This window comes from Xenopus tropicalis, chromosome 5 (genome assembly GCF_000004195.4).
Source record: "Xenopus tropicalis strain Nigerian chromosome 5, UCB_Xtro_10.0, whole genome shotgun sequence".
In the NCBI taxonomy this organism is placed as follows: Eukaryota; Metazoa; Chordata; class Amphibia; order Anura; family Pipidae; genus Xenopus; species Xenopus tropicalis.
In genome coordinates, this window is record NC_030681.2 from 88,793,323 (window position 1) to 88,814,767 (window position 21,445).

The 21,445-nt window shown below is 37.5% G+C and overlaps 1 protein-coding gene across 2 annotated transcripts; it reads right to left on the bottom strand.

The window, feature by feature from the left end:
* Positions 1 to 5,389: 5,389 nt before the first annotated feature.
* On the bottom strand, positions 5,390 to 18,357 carry irf6 (interferon regulatory factor 6). Of its 2 annotated transcripts, none has more exon segments than NM_001030322.2 (8): positions 5,390 to 6,622; positions 8,061 to 8,179; positions 9,579 to 9,971; positions 10,714 to 10,863; positions 13,085 to 13,195; positions 15,070 to 15,274; positions 15,560 to 15,736; positions 18,344 to 18,357. In NM_001030322.2, coding segments are annotated over 7 exon segments (1,383 nt in total). In that variant the 5' UTR covers positions 15,734 to 15,736; positions 18,344 to 18,357; the 3' UTR covers positions 5,390 to 6,391.
* Positions 18,358 to 21,445: the final 3,088 nt, after the last annotated feature.

A 21,445-nucleotide genomic window follows, 5' to 3' on the forward strand; every position in this document is an offset into this window, starting at 1 on the left:
GTTACTAGATACATATGGCTTAGTAGGAATATTGCCTATGGAATAAACTGGAAAGTACACTGCGAGCCAGGCCTGATCCCAAAAAGCAATGTGGTTGAATGGCAGAAAATACCGCCAACCATGTTTCAGAATCTAGTAGAAAGCATTCCCTGAGGCATAGAGAATGTTGTAGCAGCCAAGGAAGGATCAACTTCATATTACAAGTATGGGATCCCTTATCTGGAAACCCGTTATCCAGAAAGTTCCAAATTACAGAAAGGCCATTTCCCATATATTCCATTATGAGCAAATAGTTCTAATTTATAAAAATGTAACTTCTGTAACAATAAAATAATACCTTCTACTTTATGCCATCTAAGATACAATTAATCCTTATTGGATGCAGAACACTGCTATTGGGTTTATTTAATTTTTAAATTATTTTTTAGTTGACTTAAGTTATATAGATCCAAATTACAGAAAGACCACTTATCCAGAAAACCCCAGGTCCCGAGTATTCTGGATAATAGGTCCCATACCTGTGATACCTTTTGTTTTGGAAAAAGATGTTGGAGGTGTCATTTTTGTCTTCATAGTGTATGTATTTGGCATTTCTAGGAATTTTTGTGTACATTTTACTTCTTCTAAGCTTTACTTTTCTTTCCCTATGCTTGACATAGAGCACACAATCTATGTGCAGTATTCATGTGTTTTTTAACTTCAGCACTCTAAAACTAAACTGATATTGCATTCATTGGAAAGCATTATTATTGATAGAACAGGTAGTGGCATAACGACCATACGGTATTCACTGCTTGCACACTCATTTGAGGCAGGTGGTGAGCGAATGGCTGGGTGGGCAGAAGGAGGAGGTTTTGTTGTCTTCTGTCAATAGTGGTTTTCTATGACTGGCTACTGGCACAGGAAGAAGGTACTGAACTTTGATTTAGTCCTTTATGATCTTCTAGCATACCTTCAGAAAAAGGAAATGGTTGGCATAGTAAGTTATTTACACACCAACTATGTTTGTTGTTACAATTATTTTTTATCATTTATGATTAAGTGTTGTTGGTGGGTCTGTTATGTTAATATTTGCTTAACCTTGCTTTTTCTGGTCCTTAGATGGCTTTGCCAGGCCATACACTTAGAATACTTAATTTGCACTGTAATACATGTTGGAATAGTTTGCACCAAGTCTGGAAATTTTTACTGTACAGCGCTGCGTATATAAGTAGCGCTTTATAAAGATATAAATACACTTTATACAATGGAAATGGATCTAAAACAACATTTGCCTCTTTGCCCCTTAAACTAGTTAATGAGATCCATACCATACAGACTTTTAATTTACTTCACCTATAAATGTGATTTTTTTTTTTTTTGCTTGTTTTGCTGATGCAAGCATTTCTGTTCCTGCCAGATTTCCTGAACATATTTATTTTTATATGAGATCTCCTAAACACAATATTTATAGTACTGTTACAAAAGGTAGTTAAATTGAAGAAAGTTGGTTACAGGGCACTGTAAACATGACCTCTTACAAAGTTTCCTGTGCTCCAACCCCCTCTAGTGGAGAAAAAGAAAGATGAAAGCAAAGAAATTAAATAGATCTTAAACAATCCCACAATTGGCGTGCAACATGAATTTAACTGCATACAAAGCATATACTTTATTTGGCCTACTGAAGTTATGAAAATCAATAACTAGGAAGGGCAGATTCATTTCTTTGACCTTTTAAATTTGTCTTCTATTACTGATTAACTTTTAGGTACAGCATGTAAAAAAACCTCTCAGGATGTATCATGTAATGCCAAGAAATGGTCATAACCTGCACTGGCATCATCTTGTATTTCATGTGCTGTATTATATGACTTTGCTTTCCATAACAGACTCTCTTGAAGAAACCTTGATCAGGGCTCAGTAGTTCAGATGCTGAATTTGATCTGTGTGATTTTGTTAGCTTATCTAGAGTTACCAAGAATTGCTTATAGAGCCTGCAACTGATTCATGCATTCTATCATTTTGATCTTCTCACCCGTGATAATCGAGCTTCCTGTATACTGTTTTTTTACTGTAAGACTGATACAGATAATTGAAAGGTTTTCAGGGCTGGGAAGGACAATCCTTTAATTATGTAATGCTTTATAAATTATGAATATGTATTGCAACAACAGCATAGACCTTTTCAATATGTTACAGAGAGAAGCTGTTAAAGGAACATTAACATCAAAAAATTAAAGTGTTTTAAAGTAATTAAAATATAATGTGCTGTTGCTCTGCAAAAAACTGGTGTTTTTGCGACAGAAAAGCTACAATATAAATAAGCTGCTGTGTAGCCATGGGGGCAGCCATTCAAGCTGGAAAAAAGGAGAAAAGGCACAGGTTACATAGCAGATAACTAGTAGATAAGCCCCATATAATGAGGGTTTGTCTGTTATCTGCTAAGTAACCTGTACCTTTTCTCCTTTGAATGGCTGCCCCCATGGCTACACAGCAGCTTACTTATATAAACTACAGTAGTCTTTCTGAGGCAAAAACACCAGTTGTAGCAATGCAGGGCAACAGTACATTATATTCTTATTACTTTTATACACTTTAATTTTTTGGTGTTACTGTTCCTTTAACTCCTAAGCCAAGCCGTTGGCTAATAATGATTCCCGGCCACATTATTAAAAGCCGTATTCACTAACCTTAATATTTTCACTTTCTCTATTGAACTGGAACTAAAGCTTAGTAGATTTGTTATGAAAAGTGCAACAGCTTTTATTTATAAGAAAAAACATTCCCCATATGTACTAAAAGGCACTAAGTTTACCCAACAGCAGTAACCCATATCAACCAATGCTACTTGTTGATTGGTTGCTATAGGTTACTGCACCTAGGCAAAATTTGCTACACCAACCCATATAATTTTTACTTAAAGGAGAATGAAAGGCTATATCACTTGGGGGTGCCAAAATGTTAGACACCCCCAAGTGACTTTAATTGCTTACCTTTTACCCCGGGCTGGTGCCCCTGTTAGGAGAAAACCGCATCAGCCCGGGGTACCTGCAGCGAGTATTTCCTCTTCCACATGTCTTCTGTCTACGGAATCCCTCGGCCGGCACATGTGCAGTAGAGTGAAAAAGCCGACTTTTTGTTAAAGGGTGCAAAGGAAGTGGAAACGCTCGCTGCAGCTACCCCGGGCTGGTGCGGTTCTCTTCTAACAGGGGCACCAGCCGGGATAAAAGGTAAGCGATTAAAGTTGGGGGTGCCTAACATTTTGGCCCTCAAGTAACTTAGCTTTTCCTTCTCCTTTAAATGTGCCAGGCAGTGCCTCTATAAAGGGGTTGTTCACCTTTAAACTTTTAGTATGACATAGACATTGATATTCTGAAACAATTTGCAATAAAGTTTTCAATTTTTATCTTTTGTGGTTTTTCAGTTATTTAGCTTTTTGTTCTGCAGCTCTCTGGTTTCTAGGGCCTTGTTTATCTTAGCAACCAGGCAGTGGAATATGAAAAGGGACTGAACAGAACAATAAGGAATATAATGTAACAATAATAATAAAATTGTAAGCTAAGAGAGCAATAGTTTTACTATAGCGGTTAAGCATATAAGGTGATTAGTTTGCAAAGAACAGTACAATCGTCTTTAACTTGTAGCTTCTTGGCTGTTGATTATAGCCTGGTACATCAAAAAAAAATATCATTTAAATAGTTTACTTTGCAAGACTCTTGGGCCCAACTAATTTAAAAGTAAAATGCATTGGTATATCAGCATAAGTAAATATATGCGTTTTGCTGTGTGTGTTACCAGTCCTTTAAATGCCCTCAAAGTGCTCTCCTCATTTCATTCTTTTGCAGTTGCCTTCATAGGAGTTTGAGAAGCCTTGCTGAGAAAGCAACTCTGGGAATACAGTCACTGTGTAAGGCTTTGCAGAATGTGCTATTGATCTCTGATTCAGGGGGTGTAGCAACTGAGACAGGAGATCCAGCAGCTCCTAAGGGCCTGAGAGGATAAAGGACCCACTAGAAGAACTGACAGATATGCAGTGTGGAACAGCTAACAGTGCCTGACTTAAGTGTAACTTCTTAGGGGGAAATCTAATATATTCCTATGCACACATAATAAATAGCTTCTATACAAAACTTTTTTTAGCCACTAGCAAATATACAGAAATATTATATTTATAATATTGTATTGCAATGTATGGAGGCCTGCCACCTTTTGCATCAAAATCAGATTACGAATACTGTGAAACCACTTTGGAGCATAAGAAAGAATATAACAGAACAGCAATAGCAAAACAGATCTGTACATTCCAATATATCACCTCACAACAAGAAAAAACCTTTGTCACCAAACCTTATTTGCAGTGCGCCAGCTGTGAGTTTATGCAGAATTATTGCAAAATAGAAAAAATGTAAATGCTAAGTAAAAAATGTAATGCTAAGAAACCTTTCAATATGCATTAAATACAAATGTTCATTGATTTTAAAAGCAGAATTTGTGTCATGCTTTTTCTGTTCTATGGCTCTGACTCTAGAAACAATGTAGCAGAAGTCAGTTCTCCTCCACTCTGTTCATCAGCCCTCCCAGGGATCAGCTAAGGATAATTTAACTCACATCTGACAGGCCGACGTTTCAGTCCCCATCTCGAACCTTTCTCAAAAACGAAACGTTGAGATGGGGACCGAAACGGTCTGTTTTCTTTTTAATGATGCTAATTAAAAGTTAAGTTTTTTTGTTAGTAAAAATATATGGTGTACATCCATATTTTCATTTTGTGTGTGTATATATATATATATATATATATATATATATATATATATATATATAATTAGATTTTTTCTTTTTTCGATATACCTATTTAAGTCCTGTGAGTGCTAGCCTTTGTTACATTTGTATCTTGCTATTTTGATTGCAGTAGCACCCAGGCATTGCCCCCTTGTTAGGTGGTGTGCTGCCTTTATTGGAATTAATATATATATATATATATTTTGACAGGAATAGAAGGAGGAGGAAACATGTTAAAATAGGGAGCATGAATATTGAGGAAGCAAACCTGAGGGACTCATTCATGCTGAAATACAGTTGGTGTGACTTCTGGCATTTGACATGAGTGACGTGTGAGTGCCCGGTTCTTTTGATGCAACTGCATAGCTCCTATTAATTCAAGGGCGTGGGGGGGATCCTGGAGCTACTGTTTGGTTCATAGGCTTTGGAAGCTTTAGGGTATCTCTGTGTCACTAGGAGTAGCAGTGCTCAATTCTGAACAAGAGGCAGGCAGTGGTGGTGAGGGCATCTATATGAAAGTGCACGGAGAGCATGTTAATGTAAGTTTCTTGAATGAAACACACAAAACTGACTGTGGGGGAATTTTGCAGGCCGCTTATATCTCTGCCCCTTGTAAAAGAGTATGTATCAGTTTTTTTTGTGCATATGCATAATTACAACTTTCAAGGGAAAAGTTTGTACTAAATGCTTAATATATCTTTTTTACAAAATATTCTTTATTTTTACATATATTTTGAATTTTTTTTTCCCAGTAAAAAAAAACAACCAAAAACAGAGGTCTTATTTTAACTGATAACAAAATAGAACAATAGAGATCCTAAAAAAACATGACTATTAATAAATGTTTTTTGCAGTGTATTCTTATTTTACTTGGGAAACTAATAAAACTAAGATTTATCCCATAAAAAATAATAAATAAGTACTTTTTTTTTTAAATCTTCAAGACAATCAGTTATTTTGTCCATGTTTTAGAAAAGTAATCTCACTGTAAATGTTCAGTAAAAACTAGCCTAATATACACTTTTGCTCTTCTTCTTCTCATTTATGCATATATTTACATGCTTAAAATGCAAATGTTTTTGGTCATTTTACTGCTTTACCCTCATGTCCTGAAATGGCATATTAAAATATAAAACCAACTATATATGTATATCTATAGTACAGGGATGTCCATTGTTGTGGTCCTGCATCTTATGTTGAGCCTTATCAGCTGAAATTTTGTAGTACAGCAACATTGCTGGCTATGGGTACAGATTGGGAAATGCTTTTATTTTACCTCCTTTTACATTTTATTGGAGATATGTAAGAGGCTGACTATAGTTGCCAAAGACAGTTGCCCAACATACTGACTTGACTTTATCCAGAAAAAGCTCAATAACGGACTTAAACACACAGTAAAACCATGTTTACAATTCCAAGCATCCTACATGGCCATATTCCATTTTCCAACATAAGGACATTAACTGATAAACAGTTGCGATTTTTACAGGTGTCAAATGGCTTCCTCATTCTTAAATGACAAACCTTTGTCAAACTTTTGTCTGCAGTGGCTTAACCATGGAATATCAGTCTGTTTGCTTTATAAACATGTTAGAACTGACAGACAAGAGTTTTTCTAAAAAGGAACCAGTCCTCACTGGGCTTGGAGCATCTGAGCCAGGTGCATGTTTTGTGGCTGCATGAGAGGCCATGCATCTGGGCCTTGATGATTCTGAAGAAAGCGATACAGTTGTTTTAAGTGAGAAACAATGTTGTCTTTGATGTCAGGGACGGAAATCTGCAGACGAATGCTGCCACTGTCAAAGGAACGGGTGTTATCCCCACTAAACATCTCTAGTATCATTCGTGCCACAATTGGTATTATCTGTGAAAGAGAAATAACAGTTTTCAGTATATATTTAGATTTGTTGGTGCATATTCTGCTCCTAAGGAAGAATGGTAGTACCATTTGAAATTTGTAGAGCTCCTAATGTCTGTACTTGGTGTACATCTATAATCTAGTTTTTCTATTGGGTCAGATTTTACTGCAGAAGGAAATTAGTTTTAATACATAATTATTTGCACTATGTGCAATTTGTATCCTTTATGTACTTTAGTTGTAGTTGGTGTTTCTTGATGCTTTCCATATTCCTGCTTTGGATTCATTGTTGTGTCCTGAACTTACATTCAATCTGCTGAGTAGTTAGGCTACCCTCTTCCATTTTGCTGAAATTCTGGCATCCCTGCACTTCATTTACAGGTTGTTGTGCCCTTTGCATGTACTCTTATGACTGCACATCACATTCAAACACTACACTATTTCTTTTTTGCGCTTCCTTATAGTATTTGCTTTATGTTCCTACCCACCCCAGGAATAAAGTTTTTGGGAGGGGCATTCAAATTTGCCTCTTTTGTGTTAATTCTGTAGTCAGCCACATCATGTGCTTAATTTCTTCAATATATTAAACATACATACATGGATCTTTTTTTATTATTAAATGTTAGATAGTCTACACACCAAGAACTAAAAAGAATCATTCAACGTGCAGATTTTTTTATCATAACTATAAAATAAACCCTTAATTTAGAAACGCCATTTAAGTTTGGTAAATCTCAGTTCTGTTTAGAATGCCAAATGTAATCATCTGCATTAAAAATTAAATTTAAATTTCATAAAAAAAAAAACAGGACTACTGTCAAATAATTTATTAAAAAAAAAAAAAAAAATAGGACCTAATCAATTATTAATATGAACTATGAATATGAGCTAGTCTAGACACAATGCATATTTACCATGGAGATTATTTAGCAGAATTACTATGTTTTCATATACAGGGGCATCCTTTTTATTGGTGCTCAGTTCCGACAACCCTCTCTTGGCCTCCCATGAGCCAACAAACCTGGGTCAACAGCCCAATTAAGAAACTCTCAAGCCGCCATGGTTGTAATATTGCGAAAACACAATTTCCTTAAAAAAAGATTTGGGATTCAGACTAAAATGTATGTATGCATTAAAACATTTGATTCAGCGCCGGATTTCAAATCTGGGCGCCCGGAGGCCGTACCTGTTCGCAGACCCAACACCCACCCCACCTCCCCCCCCCCCCTGCATGAACAGGATATCCTACCCCCCCCCCCCCCACCGCGTATGGGAGCAAAAGTTGAAATTTGCCACCCTAGGCCCGGGCCTTTGTGGCCTCTCCACAGATCCGGGCCTGATTGGAACTATAAGCATCAATTCAACTAGGCCAAGGCAGGAAGTGTTCAGTTTAATGATGTGGATAAAGTAATAAGTCTTGTGAACCATTATATAACTAGCATACCTGAACAACGATGAGCTTTCTTTCTTTGGATTTGCCATCTGGCCATTCTTCTCCAAAGCACAAGTAGATTTCATAGGGTGGCTGTTTTGTAATGAACCCCTTTTGGTGTGAAATAAGATCTATAGACAAAACCAATACAAAACAGTATAATAATGAGATTATCATGCGCATAGTGAAAGATAAACAGGTTAAACATTTTTCTTTAAAGGCTGGTGGTACAGGTATGGGACCGGTTTTCCAGAATGCTCAGGACCTGTGGTTTTCTGGATAAAGGATTTTTCCATAATTTGGATCTCCATACTAAAAAATCATTTAAACATGATATGAACCCAATAGGCTAGTTCTGCCTCCTATAAGCATCAATTATGTCTTAGTTGAGTTTTATTATTATAGTGGGAAAAGAAAAGGATTATGAATTTGAATTATTTTCTTAAAATGGACTCTATGGGAGATGACCATCTCGTTATTCAAAACTTTCTGGATAACTGGTTCAGATAAGGAATCCCATCTTGTACCCAAAATTTCAATGCCAAAGACAATTTAAATTTTTCAATTCTGCATGGTTCCTGGATTATTCACAACATAATTTAAAGAAAAAGAAAATGTGCAGATGCCTTGTAAATTCAGCTGTAGTAACAGGACATCAGTCTTTCCAGGTTAGAAGGATGTTATTTTACACATTTAGCACAAACTTCTACTCAATGACAAATACTAGTGCCCTATAACAATAACAGAACTATATGCATTGTCATGTGAAAAGAATGGGCTGAATTTAAAGTAAAAAAGTTATAACTTCCCCCCTCTCCTGCTGAAAGTCAATCATTTAGCACCATGGGCTGTTGAAGCATTTTTTTCAGATTATAAAACCCATTCAGCCATTATTACAAGCACTTTTGTAATAAGATCAACACTTATTAAAAGTTTCTTAGAAATTACAATAAATGTGTAGCACAGTTGGTCTCAAAAATGTAGAGGCTCAATATAGAATGACAAATTTATAGAAACTGCCTAAAAGCACACTAACCATTGTTTTATGCCTGGCTTATACAAGTAAAATTACATTTTGCGATGCATTTCCAGCCTCACTGGTACTGCTTATCACTGCAAATGGGTACACAAAGTGTACCTTGCCATGTAGGTGTGAAACTTACACTACTTCAGAGTGCCCCTTAAACTTATTGTTTGAATTCTGCACAAACAACATCACAATGCATACAGAGGCAATTCAATAAAAAGACTATTTTGAAGTTCTATCACACTCACAAATTTACATCTGCAGTAATAAGTCAAATCAACTTGACTTGCTGTGTTTTTCTTGAAGATGTTTTGCCAGTCATCCGACTGGCTTTCTCAATTATGAATTGAGAAAGCCAGTTGGATGACTGGCAAAACGATTTCAAGAAAAACACAGCAAGTCAGTTGATTTGACTTATTACTACAAATATACCATGACCTAGATAAATAATAATCTTCACAAATCTAACAAATGTACATTAAATTCAAAAACAGAAAACTTACCACTTAGGAAAGTCTCCAAACAGAAGAGTTTTACTCTCTTCTGCCTTTCAATAAGATTTGGGGTAGTTTGAGATGGTGAGCAGGGTCCATTCCAGTAGACCTTACACTGGCACAATCTGATTGCGTATATGGCATGCCCGCTGACCTCTAGTATCAGGCCCCTGTCCATGACATCAAGGAGACGGCTAGTAAAAAGCTTCTGCTTTTCATTTACAATTTGCTCTGTTCCAGGGAAGCGAACCTGTTCTAGAGTTATTGGTCCAAACAGCTCCTCCTGATTGGGCATTGGTCCTAGGTCACCATAGAAAAGCCGGCAGCCTTGAGGGTTACTGACTGTCATTGTCTGACCCATCTCTTTCCCACGGTAGAAAAACTGTATATCTAAGTCAGTCACTGCAAGAAAATGTAGGAGGTTATTTATTAAAACTAATGTTACAGATAATATTCTTTTTGTTAAAGGGGTAGTCCACACTTAAATTCACTTTTAGTATAATGTAGATCAAGGGTCCTTAAACTTCACAGTCCCTCAGACTGTTGGGGGGCCGGACTATTGTTAATCCTCAAACTATGCCCCCTCTGCGTCCTCACCCCTGGCTACTACCCGTCTGCCTCAGCATGGTCCTCGACCCCAGTGCATCATGTCACCACCTCACACCGGTAGACAATAATGATGCTGGACGTGTTGGCCGGAGGAACGTAGTGACGTGTTGTGGCCGAGGACCATGCTGAGGCAGACAGGAGGTGTGGGCGGGGTAAATGACCCACAGGCCGTAGTTTGAGGACCCCTGATGTAGATGATATTTTGAGACACTTTGTAGTTGGTCTTCATTTTTAGTTTTTGTGTTTTTTCGCTCTAATTTAGTATTTAGGCAGCTATATGGTTGTAGGGTCTCATTTACCCTAGCAACCAGGCAGTGGTTAGCATGAGAGACTGAAAAATAAGAAAGGGACTGAATAGAAGGGTAAGTAATAAAAAAAAACCCAATAACATTAAAAATTAATAAAAAAACAATTGCAAACAGGATATTCTATGAGTTTGTGCTTTAGTACTGATTTGTTATAAAACCAAATCTAAAGACAGTAGAAATCTTTCACTTAAGACAAAACTCTGTAGTTTGCATTAAACATTACATACTTGGTAGAGAATTGATCCACATCTCTGGAGAACTGAAAAAATCAGCAGGGCCTGCTGCTGGGGGCACTTCCATCTCCTGGGGCTCAGTCTTTGGCCATGTTTGCTCAGGGGTGCAGCTGCCTGTGCTAGATGACCCCATGGGTGAGTCTCCTGCAAGATATAAAAATGCACAGTGTTGAGAAAAGGGGCTAACAGTGTAAAAGTAACAAAATCTTTCACGTCTGTCCATAATTGTTTTTCAAATCAGAATTTTTCATGTGTCAAGTCCTTGTGCAAGTTCTCAGTAATAGTTAAAAGGGGATCATCAATTTAATACTGTATTTTCTCATACTGGCTACAAACGCCACATTACTTTTGTGAGTCACTGATAGATTTTACCTGCATTGATTGTAGCATAATTTGCAATGCACTACTGGCAAACAATACTAATGTTTTTTTACAGGACTGAAACTAGGGGTAGGCAGAGTAGGCTCATCCCCATGGTACTTTAGAGAGAGGGCACAGATAAGAAGGAATAAGCAATGAAAATGCTTGACTGACAGCTGAGAAGGGGGAAGTTGGAACAAATGAAACAAGAATGTGACAACAGGGGTGGGGGTAAATGACTCAGGATTTGCAAGTGCAAGAGGGGGGCATGGGGGGATTTGCAAGTGTGAGCAGGGGCTGGGATGATTTGCAAGCAGGAAGGGTTCTGAGCAGAGGGGCAGGCTGTCAGGGCACCGGGTCAAGTAGTATTGCATTGGAATAACTCTGGTTGTTTGCAGTAGAAAAAAAATATTAGGGCCAGAAAGCATGCCTATAATCAAATACTATAAGAATGCAATAAGAAAAACTATGCATGAAAATAAATAAATTAAGCATATATATTACATATATACGTTATGGCATTCTTGCCAGAAAGCAAGAGTGATGGATAAACCAAAAGAAACATTTCCTATAACTCAGTACACTGACTGAGTACAATTCAGACGTCCCCAACCTTTCTTACTCATGAACCACAGTCAAATGTAAAAAGACTTGGAGAGCAACACAAGCATCATAAAAGTTCACAGGGGTGCCAAAAAGGGCTAAGATTGATTATTAGTAGCCTTATGCACACTATCAGCTTACAGGAGGCTATATTTGGTAATGAATCTTGTTTTTATTTAATCAAAACCAACAAATCAGGAATTCAAAAATAACTACCTGGTTTGGGGGCACTGAAAGCAACATCCAAGGGGTTGGTAAGCAACATGTTGCTCACGAGTCACTGGTTGGGGATGACTGGTATAATTGGTGCTTGATTACTATATGATATTATTTGGGACATCTGGTTACTATTGGAAAACTATAAGAAAAACATAGCAAAAGAGCATCCACTAAAGTTTTGTAAAATTTTTATAACATTGACCATTCCCCTTTAAGCTAAAGGAAACTCTCCCAATGTTTCTATCTTCAGAACAATGATGAAGCATTAATGTACTTCAGATCTTGTTTCTATGAAAAAAAAAGTATTGTGGGTATTTTGTCTAGGGATACATTACACCATTATGTAAAACTATTACACAATTATGTAATTTTAAGAAAAAAGGAGAGGCGGTCACAAGTTCACATAACTGAAGCAAACGTAACTGCTTATCAAACCCTTAGCAGACAAGCACTTTACAGATTTCACATTCCTAAGGAAATATTAGGGTATCAAGCAAATTATTATGAGGAAAATATACCCAATTTTTACATGAACTCATTCAGTTGGACTTATTTAGAAAAAACAACTAACTTCAAATTTTTTTTTATTGTTATTTTTACACAGACATACCTTATCCCACAGATTGAAAGGAAACAATAACAGTCTAATAACACCCTCTTTTGGTTTACGTTGTAACCCCTCCCTCATCTTGTCTCACTGAACAGAGGGACTTCAAGTCTCAGAATTGATCACTTTACAATATGAGGAAGGGGTGGGTGTGCAGAACTGGTCCATGCAAGCATAAACAGACTACGCTGGTACTGTCTGCTTAAAACAAAAAAAAAAAACCCTAAAATACTAAAAAATTACAATTTTGGATGTTCAGATAGTGTTTATGCACCTGTTCTACATAGGAAGAATCCCTTACAGATTCTTTATAGAAGTTACATTATTTAATAAAAAGTGGATATATGATGGTTTATCACAAGACCTTCAATTTAACTTTCAGAACGTTACAGATGAACCTATTCTATGAAACTTTTCAAATGCTTTTCATTTTTTCACTGTATTTTTTTTCAACTGTTTGCTGTCATATTTTGCTTCTTTACAGCAAATAAAGTTGCAACAGCCTGTTACTATACATCTTATTTCAGTACATCACTCTAATGGAAAAAATGGATAACCAAATACAATTATACCCACCATTAATATTTAGACAGTTAAAGGGCTCTTGGATTGGTACATGGTTCTGAGACTGATTTAGCTCATCCTCTTCAAAGTCATCATCATCCCATGGTACAGATCCTGTGGAACCTGCAGCAGATATGTCAAATAGGACAGTGGAATGTAACAATGGTAATACCTGGTCACACAACAATGTAACAATTGATATTACAATTGATATTAAAACCCTACATGGAGCTCAAGTGACAATAATAAACAGGCTGCAGCTATCTACCTTTATGTGCTCTAGATTTTAAGCATATGTAGTATGATAGTATGTGCTAGACATTTCTGCACAGATGTGGATCACACTTTGATTCCAATGGATTAGAGGCTGCTGCTGTAAATCCAGATTTAAATAGATAAAAAGGTTTAATGCAAGCATTCCACGGTCCCCAAGTTCTATTACCATATAGAAATGGTCAAGACACGTACAGTATATGCTCTATTTGGTCTGCTAAAAATTGTGATCTTACTTTGGTTACTTCTAATTCTCATTTTACCATAACAAAAAAACAAACATGAAACAAAAGCTGGAGGCATAAAAACCTGAAAAACAAGTTTCTTAGCAGCAGCAGAATTTTAGTAGCTTTTTGTAAAGGACTTTAGTAGGACACCCTTAAGGGCATAGTTACCTATCTAAAAGTAAAGCAGTCATCATCTAAATATCAAAGAAACACCCTATTGACATACCCAGGAGGCTACAAAGGTTGCAAAGGTAGCCTTTTTAATGCAGTAATGTGTATTTGGCTCAACTACCCCGAGGCTAAATTCTGGCCAAACAAATGGAAGTCTATTTTGATGCAGATTTTTGTCTCTGAATGTATACCCCTCGAAAATACAATTCCGTCTTTTCAACAGACTACTGAAACAAGGATACAAATGGAAATCTCACGAAAATATGGCAGTGTAACAATTAGTAAATCCTAAGTGTCAAATGCTAAATGTCAAGAGTCAGTGTATATTTTTATAAATACAAATTACTTAATAACAGGCTTCACTATCTGCTTAACATAACTTTATCACATAGTATGGTGACAAGACTGGCCAGTATGGCTCTGGCTACAGTTGTTGGTGCAAGACAAGTTGCAGTCTTGTGCTACATTCACCCAGACAGCTGCCGTCCATTAACAAGTTTGCTGAAGATATAACAACACTCATTACACTGTAGTAGAAATGTGTAAAAGTCCATTTATTCCCTTGCAGTCTCACAGGTTAAGTCTTACTTTCAACTCAAAGGAAATCAGCAGAGCACTCTGACATCCAGACAGTACATTTTTAACCCCACTGTTAATATACAAAATACCAAGTGTTCTCTTCTAGAAACAGGTATACTAATACAGAAAGTTTAAGGTGCCAATCATGCACCCTCTCCAGCTGACTGGCCATCAGGAAAAAATGCACAACTTTGCCTTGTTTGCTATAGTTTATACAGAAGAAGTGGTAAGTTCCATGTTGTAGCTCCCACCCCTCCTAGCTATAGTCAGGTGATCCCAGTGGAGCCAATAAAGGGGCAACTATTTAACCTTGAAATCAAGTAAGTTGCAGGTAAAACTCAGTCCTTTTGTTAAATGTATATTGAAGCAACAAAATTTTTAATCAGATAAAAATGAATGTAGGACTGTCTAGACCAGGGTGACTTTGACGTAGTTGGCCAGCTTGAAGTATATTGCAATAAATGGACAAACAATCCCTGTTTGCTTAAAGGGGAGGGCATTTCTTGGTAATTAATGCACAAAATGTCTTATATATATCGGTAATGGATGAGTGCAGAGGAATTTTTCTGGCAACCTATTCCACTAATTAGCAAAGTTTTGGCTCCATTTCACTCCCTTATCTTCTGATGCACCAAGCTGCCCAATTCCCAAACAGACCAATATCCATAGGGGAAAGGTGTGGGGGGAAATCAGCAGGCCTCCATACATGCACAGAAAAATGCCACCTAAGTTCATTTTGTTGCTTACCTGGGTTGATGATGGATCCTTGGGACTGGGGGATGTCACGCACCTCATAAATTTTAACTGGGTTCATAGGAACCTCTTTGGTCCCATCATACATAAGTTTAAACTCTCTGCTCTTGTTTAGTGCACAGCGCAGCTGAGCTTTCCATTTGGCTGGGTCTGGTTCATCAGCTCCTTCTTGGTATTTGCCTGTCTCAACAGCCCAGGCCTAAACAAATACATAACTAGAGTGTTAAAAGTTTGCTTTTTTATGTCAAAATGAAGAAAACAGAAACTTTTGTAAACCCAGGGAAACAGATCAATTAGCATATTCAATGAATAAAACTATTATTTGTTTTTTAACCACCCAAAAGACACGTGGTTAATTCCTTTTCCACTGATTTGCAACTTATGACTCTACAGCAGCTAATGGCTGAAGGTAGATTCTCAAGTTCTATTTGCTACACTTATCAGAACATGTTGGTGCACTGGTTTATTGAAATTATATTTTTACCTTAAATATTGTTTTCTCTTCTTCCTGCTGGGGGCTATGCCTTGTGGCATGTTTCCACGGGATCTGGAACCTTTTGGCTTCTCTGTTCAACCAGATGAGACCAGGGTACATTCCACTATCTACCTGGGCCACCAGCCATGGTTTTAGCCGAACACGACGGGGGTGCATAGCCATGACCTACAGTAAAGCAAGAAGACAATTTAACCATGTGCTCCAGTCTGCACATGCATTAATCTTAGTTAATTACTCTGTGTTTCTTTCTACATTCTTATATTAAAAGGAGCAATTCAACTCCTTGTTCAGCATGCGTTAAATGAATAAGGCTTGTGCTAAACACCCTTTTTGCCTATTGTTTAAATAACAAAAATATATTTTGATTTCTTCCAACAGAGACAAAACTAAGGTCTTGTTCATGTGGGTATATGTGCAGCGACTAATCTCCCCGTGTGTCACAGCCCTGAATCCGAGCATTTTCAATGCTTCCCAGTGCAGGCACAAGTAGGAGAATTTTACAATAGTGGGGCATATTCTAGGCAAGCATTTTTAGGCTTGCTAAGAATAAGCCATGTCTGCCATAGCTCTTTGATCTATACCGCACATTTGTTTACATGTCACTTATAAGAGAGACATTGCTGGCACTGAAAGGGTTAAGAGTATCAGGTTTATAAATTATTTGTGTCTCTACATGAAACTCCTAGCAGTAATTGCAGCCACCATCACCTGCTTTTAAGAGCAACTTAGTATTTGCTTTACATGAAGAGATGACACTGACAATATCTTATTCTGAAATTAAACTTGGACACTCACAGACCTAAACAAAACAGTCATTGACTAAAAAAGATCACACAGTAATGAATACAATGCAGTTAGCAAGATTATTATGGGAAAAGAAATGAAAAATGTTTAGAGTTCTTTACATTTTGTCACCTGAGTGCTGTGCCTACTGGGCATGAAACTTGATCTTAGAAAATTACTGTTGCAGCCGAAGTTTTTTTTTCATTAAAAAAGGCACTGGATGACATTCATGAACAATTTTTTCATTAAAATGGCTAAATATAAGAAGCTATCACTTTAAATATTTTTTTTTTGTACCAGTGAAAATAATTAACCTGAAACTGAATTGTGTGTAGGTATATGTGTGTGGGGAGGGGGGTGATTGTTTATGCAACAGATTACAAATGTCTGCAGACAGAAAAGATAAGAAAACAGTACAATGAATACAAGGACTTTCACTCCTATGAACACACTTTCCGTCTCTACCCTAATGAGTAGGGGATATTTTCTGTACTTTCAGTCCTTCTTATATATTAGCAAGATGCTCCATTTCAGCACTCACTTCCATATGCATAACATTATGTCCCAAATGCATTAAGGAAATTAATAACTTTTGGAACCCACGCTAAACTGTGTTGAAGTGACTACATCATGATTTTCATGAGTCCAAAAACTAGATGTATTTGATACCCCTGTCATGGTTTCAAGTGGTTTAATGAGAACCAGTTTCTTTTGCATTGGTAATTAAAATATCAGTCACATCCTGCTGTTCTTCACATCATGAGTACAACAAGAGGCCAGCAACAACTTCCTGTACTAACAAACAAAAAGATGCGTGGATGCCACAAACTACATTTTCTGGGTGACAGGCTGTGCATCTGTAGGGTAACTGTCTCTTGCACTGCACTTATCATGTAATAAAGCTAAAGACGAGGATAACCCTAAATGTGCACAGCCCCATTTTAGCTATTTTGTATTTGTTGGCATGTATTAACATATATTTTCCCCAATCTGCAGGATAAAAAAGGCAATACAGCTTACAAATAAAATCAAAATGGAACAAAGCATCCAATTCCTGGCTGTATAAAGGGGAGAATCTGTTGCTACTGAATCTATGAAAAAGCTAAAATGAATTTAAATGAAGCTACTAATAAATACAGGACACTGTACAACATATTAGAAATAAAGAGAAGGATTTAATATCCAGGGGAAGTGAAAAGAAATACTTGTGAGGTGAAATTTCAGCAGCTATATGGTTGCTAGTATCCAATATCCCCAAGCAACAAGGTAGTGGTTTAAATGAGAGACTAGAATACGAGTCATAGGGTGACTATATAGAAAGATAAGCAATAAAAAGTCAGTAACCATAAACAATAAAACCTTAGCCTCACAGAGCAATTGTTATGGCTGTTGAGGTCAGTGACCCCATTTAAGGGCTGAAGATGGAGGAAAATAATTCAAAAACTATAAAAGACCAATTAAAAGGTTGTAAAGAATAGGCCATGCTATAACATACTGAAAGTTAACATGAAGGAGAACCACCACCCCTTAAAAGTGGCATGATCACCCAAACCTTAGGGTGACAAACTGATACAACATATCCCCAAATGAGATAAAACCAGCAGCATAAATTGGATAAAAACGCTCCCACATTAGAGAAGCAAAATTAGTTTGTTGCTGTTTGTTTTTTTTGCTAAAGAATGTCACAGTTTGTAATATTGCTTATCCTCATCAGATTGCCTGTGATAAGCGAGTTATCTGGCCCATACCCATTTGTACTGCGCTATTGATTCTGCCAGTTATAATGATCTACCTTTTACTATATGTGAATACATTTAAGGACATTAACCAAACAAGTCTGCCGGCAGCACAAGGAGCAATGCGGCTGTAGGTGAGCGCAAACAGCAGCGAATGAGACCCTCCCAGCAAGCAGCTTCCAGAGGTTTCCAAGCAGGAAACGCACAGCCCCAGTCCCAGCCTTCCCCCCACACACTCCCTTTTATAACTCACCTCTGCCCGGGGCTCAGATCACTTCTGCAAGTTTTGTGCGGGCCCTGTAGGTCCGAGTGTTAAGTGCCAATATTTCCAAACCGTGAGGAGGATCAACAACACAGCTCTCCTCCCACTGACTCCCGGACTGATTGCCTCTCCCCCTTTTCCAGCCAGCCCGCCTCCCTGCCTCAGGTATGTGATGACGTCATGCAGGCTCAAACCATTGACACACCTTAGGGACCGCGTCTGTACTGCCACCTACGCTCCTGGTTTGGTTAGTGCATCATGAATCAGCGCGCTGGGAACAGGAAGGGAAAGATGCTGCTTAGTTTATTGCTCAACTTTGTACAGACGAGCAATGGGATTTTGCCACGCATAAAAAGACATTAATGGATAAACATTTATAACAGGTGAAACTTCAGAAGAACTTTAGTAGAAGATATCATTACGTTAAATGATATTGTGTTACAACCATGTACTGTGAATACTCCATTCACAAACCTGACATGGCTGGGTGCCAAAATAATGAGGGATGGGTGCAAATGTAGTGCAGAGAGCTGTACTAAAAGCTATGAAGGAATGCAGTGGGCATGTTTCCTAAATATTCCTGCTGGAAGGTTGAAATTCTTTGCCATACTTACAAACATCATCCTAATTTTTTAAAGTGATTGTTTGCATTTAAATTACCTTTAAGTATGTATGTATGTATATATATCTTTATTTATAAAGCACTACTTATGTACGCAGCGCTGTACAGTAGAATACATCAATACAAACGGGGTTATTAAGATAATAATAGATAAATACAAGATACAGTTTCAATAAGTTAACAGTCAAAGACACAAGAGGATGGAGGTCCCTGCCCCGTAGAGCTTACGATCTGTATGGGAAGGTAACTTACAGACACAAATAGGAAAATATAAGTGCTGTAGATCACAGTGGGTGACAATATAATATAAGTGCCAGTTCCCAGATGTAGACATTACTATTCTTAGACAATTTGCAATTGGTTTTTAGATTATATTATTGTGTTTTTTCAGGTATTTAGCTTTTTGTTCAGCAGCTCTCAAATTTGAAATTTTAGAAGCTGGTTGCTAAGGTCTTGTCTACCTTGGCAACCAGGCAAAGGTTTGAATGAGAGACTGGAATATAAATGGGAGAGGGTCTGAATAGGAGCATAAAGAATAAAAAGTATGAATAATAACAAAATTGTAAGCTCACAGAGCAATAGATTTTGGCTGCTGTGGTTAGTGATCCCCATTTGAAAGCTGGAAAGATGTTGAAGAGGAAGAAAAAACTATAGAAAAAAAACAATGACCAGTTGCAAAGTTGCTAGGAACAGGACATTGTATAACATACTAAAAGTTAACTTTAAGGTAAATAACCCCTTTAAATTGCAGCATTGCATCGTAGCACTTTTGGCAGCTGCAAAGTAGGTAGATCAGGGCAGCCATGTCGAGAATAGTTACAGCTGCATTGTGCTGCCATTCCAGGTACATTGAAATGTTATATTTAGTATTGTTTACAAATAACAGAGGGCTAGGGGTATGTGCATTATGGCTCAAAGCCTATGTAAAGGTAAGCAAATAACTCTTTTATGTAATCAATAAGCAGACAATAGAAAAAAAGCATTTCTTCCAAACTATAGCAGACCAGACAGTTTATCATAGGCTATATTTTAGTTCTTTGGTAACACTCAAATAACCGTAAGAGATTGTAATACTGAGCCATGTGGTTGCAGTTCCAGGCTTCATGATCCTTATTAAGTAGGGATGCACCGAATCGAGGATTCCGTTCAGTATTCAGCCAGGATTCAGCCTTTTCCAGCAGGATTCGGATTCGGCCAAATCCACGGTCCTGGCCAAACCGAATCCTAAAAATCACATGACTTTTTGTCATGTTAACATGGAAGTGGAGAATTCCAAATCCTATATGCTAATCAGGATTTGGAATTTTCCACTTCTATGTTAACATGACATAGGATTTCATTTGGTTCGGTATTTGGCCAAGTTCCTTATGGTGGATTCGGGGGTTTGGCCGAACCCCAAAAACTGGATTCGGTGCATCCCTAGTTTTCAGTGAGATGAGGCTTCAAAAAAAGACAAAAATATCAGTAACAGACCTGAAGAACACAGGGAGATTAATTAATGAATAGGTGTTATGTGTGACACCTATTCATTTTTTACTACATATCTGCTGCATGTGTAGCAGCAACGATAGGGAAACAACAACATCAATTAATCAAACTTTCTAACTGTAGACTCTGGTTATGGGCCTTGGACAACCTAGACATTAAGATTTTTTCAAAGAGCAAGGATACAGTGAATGTATTAAAACCACATTGTAGTGGGCTTAATGTTATTACCAAAAGATTAGATTGAATGAAAAGAATACAGCTGGCAGACAACCTGGTGCTACCTGGTGCTACTACAAGCTACTACAAGGATGGCATATAGGGGAGATTAGTTGACCGCAACAAGGGAGATTAGTCGCGGGCGACTAATCTTCCCGTCTTCCACGGCCCTAAACACCTTGCAAGCCCCTTGCTAATTAGAAAATGACATTACCTTTCAAACTAAAATGTCTTGCAGTTTAACAGAACTGCATGGTTTATTGCATGGCTGCCCCATTAGAACAACTGATGGACAAGGCCAAACAACAAACACAAGGCAAAGTTTACTATTGACCAGTGGTGTTGCATGTAAGGAATTACAGGACAACTCAAATATGCCTGGGCTGCACTTCCTGCAATTGAAATGGAAATCAATTTAAGCAATTTTACCATTCTGATATGTGGCCAACTTGCACTTAAATACTTATACGTCGATTGTACCTCAGGACATTCCATTCCATAGCTTGTATGTTGATATTTTAATGTAGAGGAGCTAGCAGTGAACAAGTAGTTCAAATTAATCTTTATCCAAATTAAATCTCTGTGTAAGGTGATATTTTTGTTACTTAACGGCATTTAAATATGTAATTGCATGAGCTCATTCCTAGAAGCTGGGGAAGTCTGTGACTGTTGGACTCCTCCTATTCATGGCACTTCCTGCCCACTATCTGTGCAGTAAGGCATTTAATAAGTGGCGCTATAGTAAATAGCTTCTACCACTTGCTCCA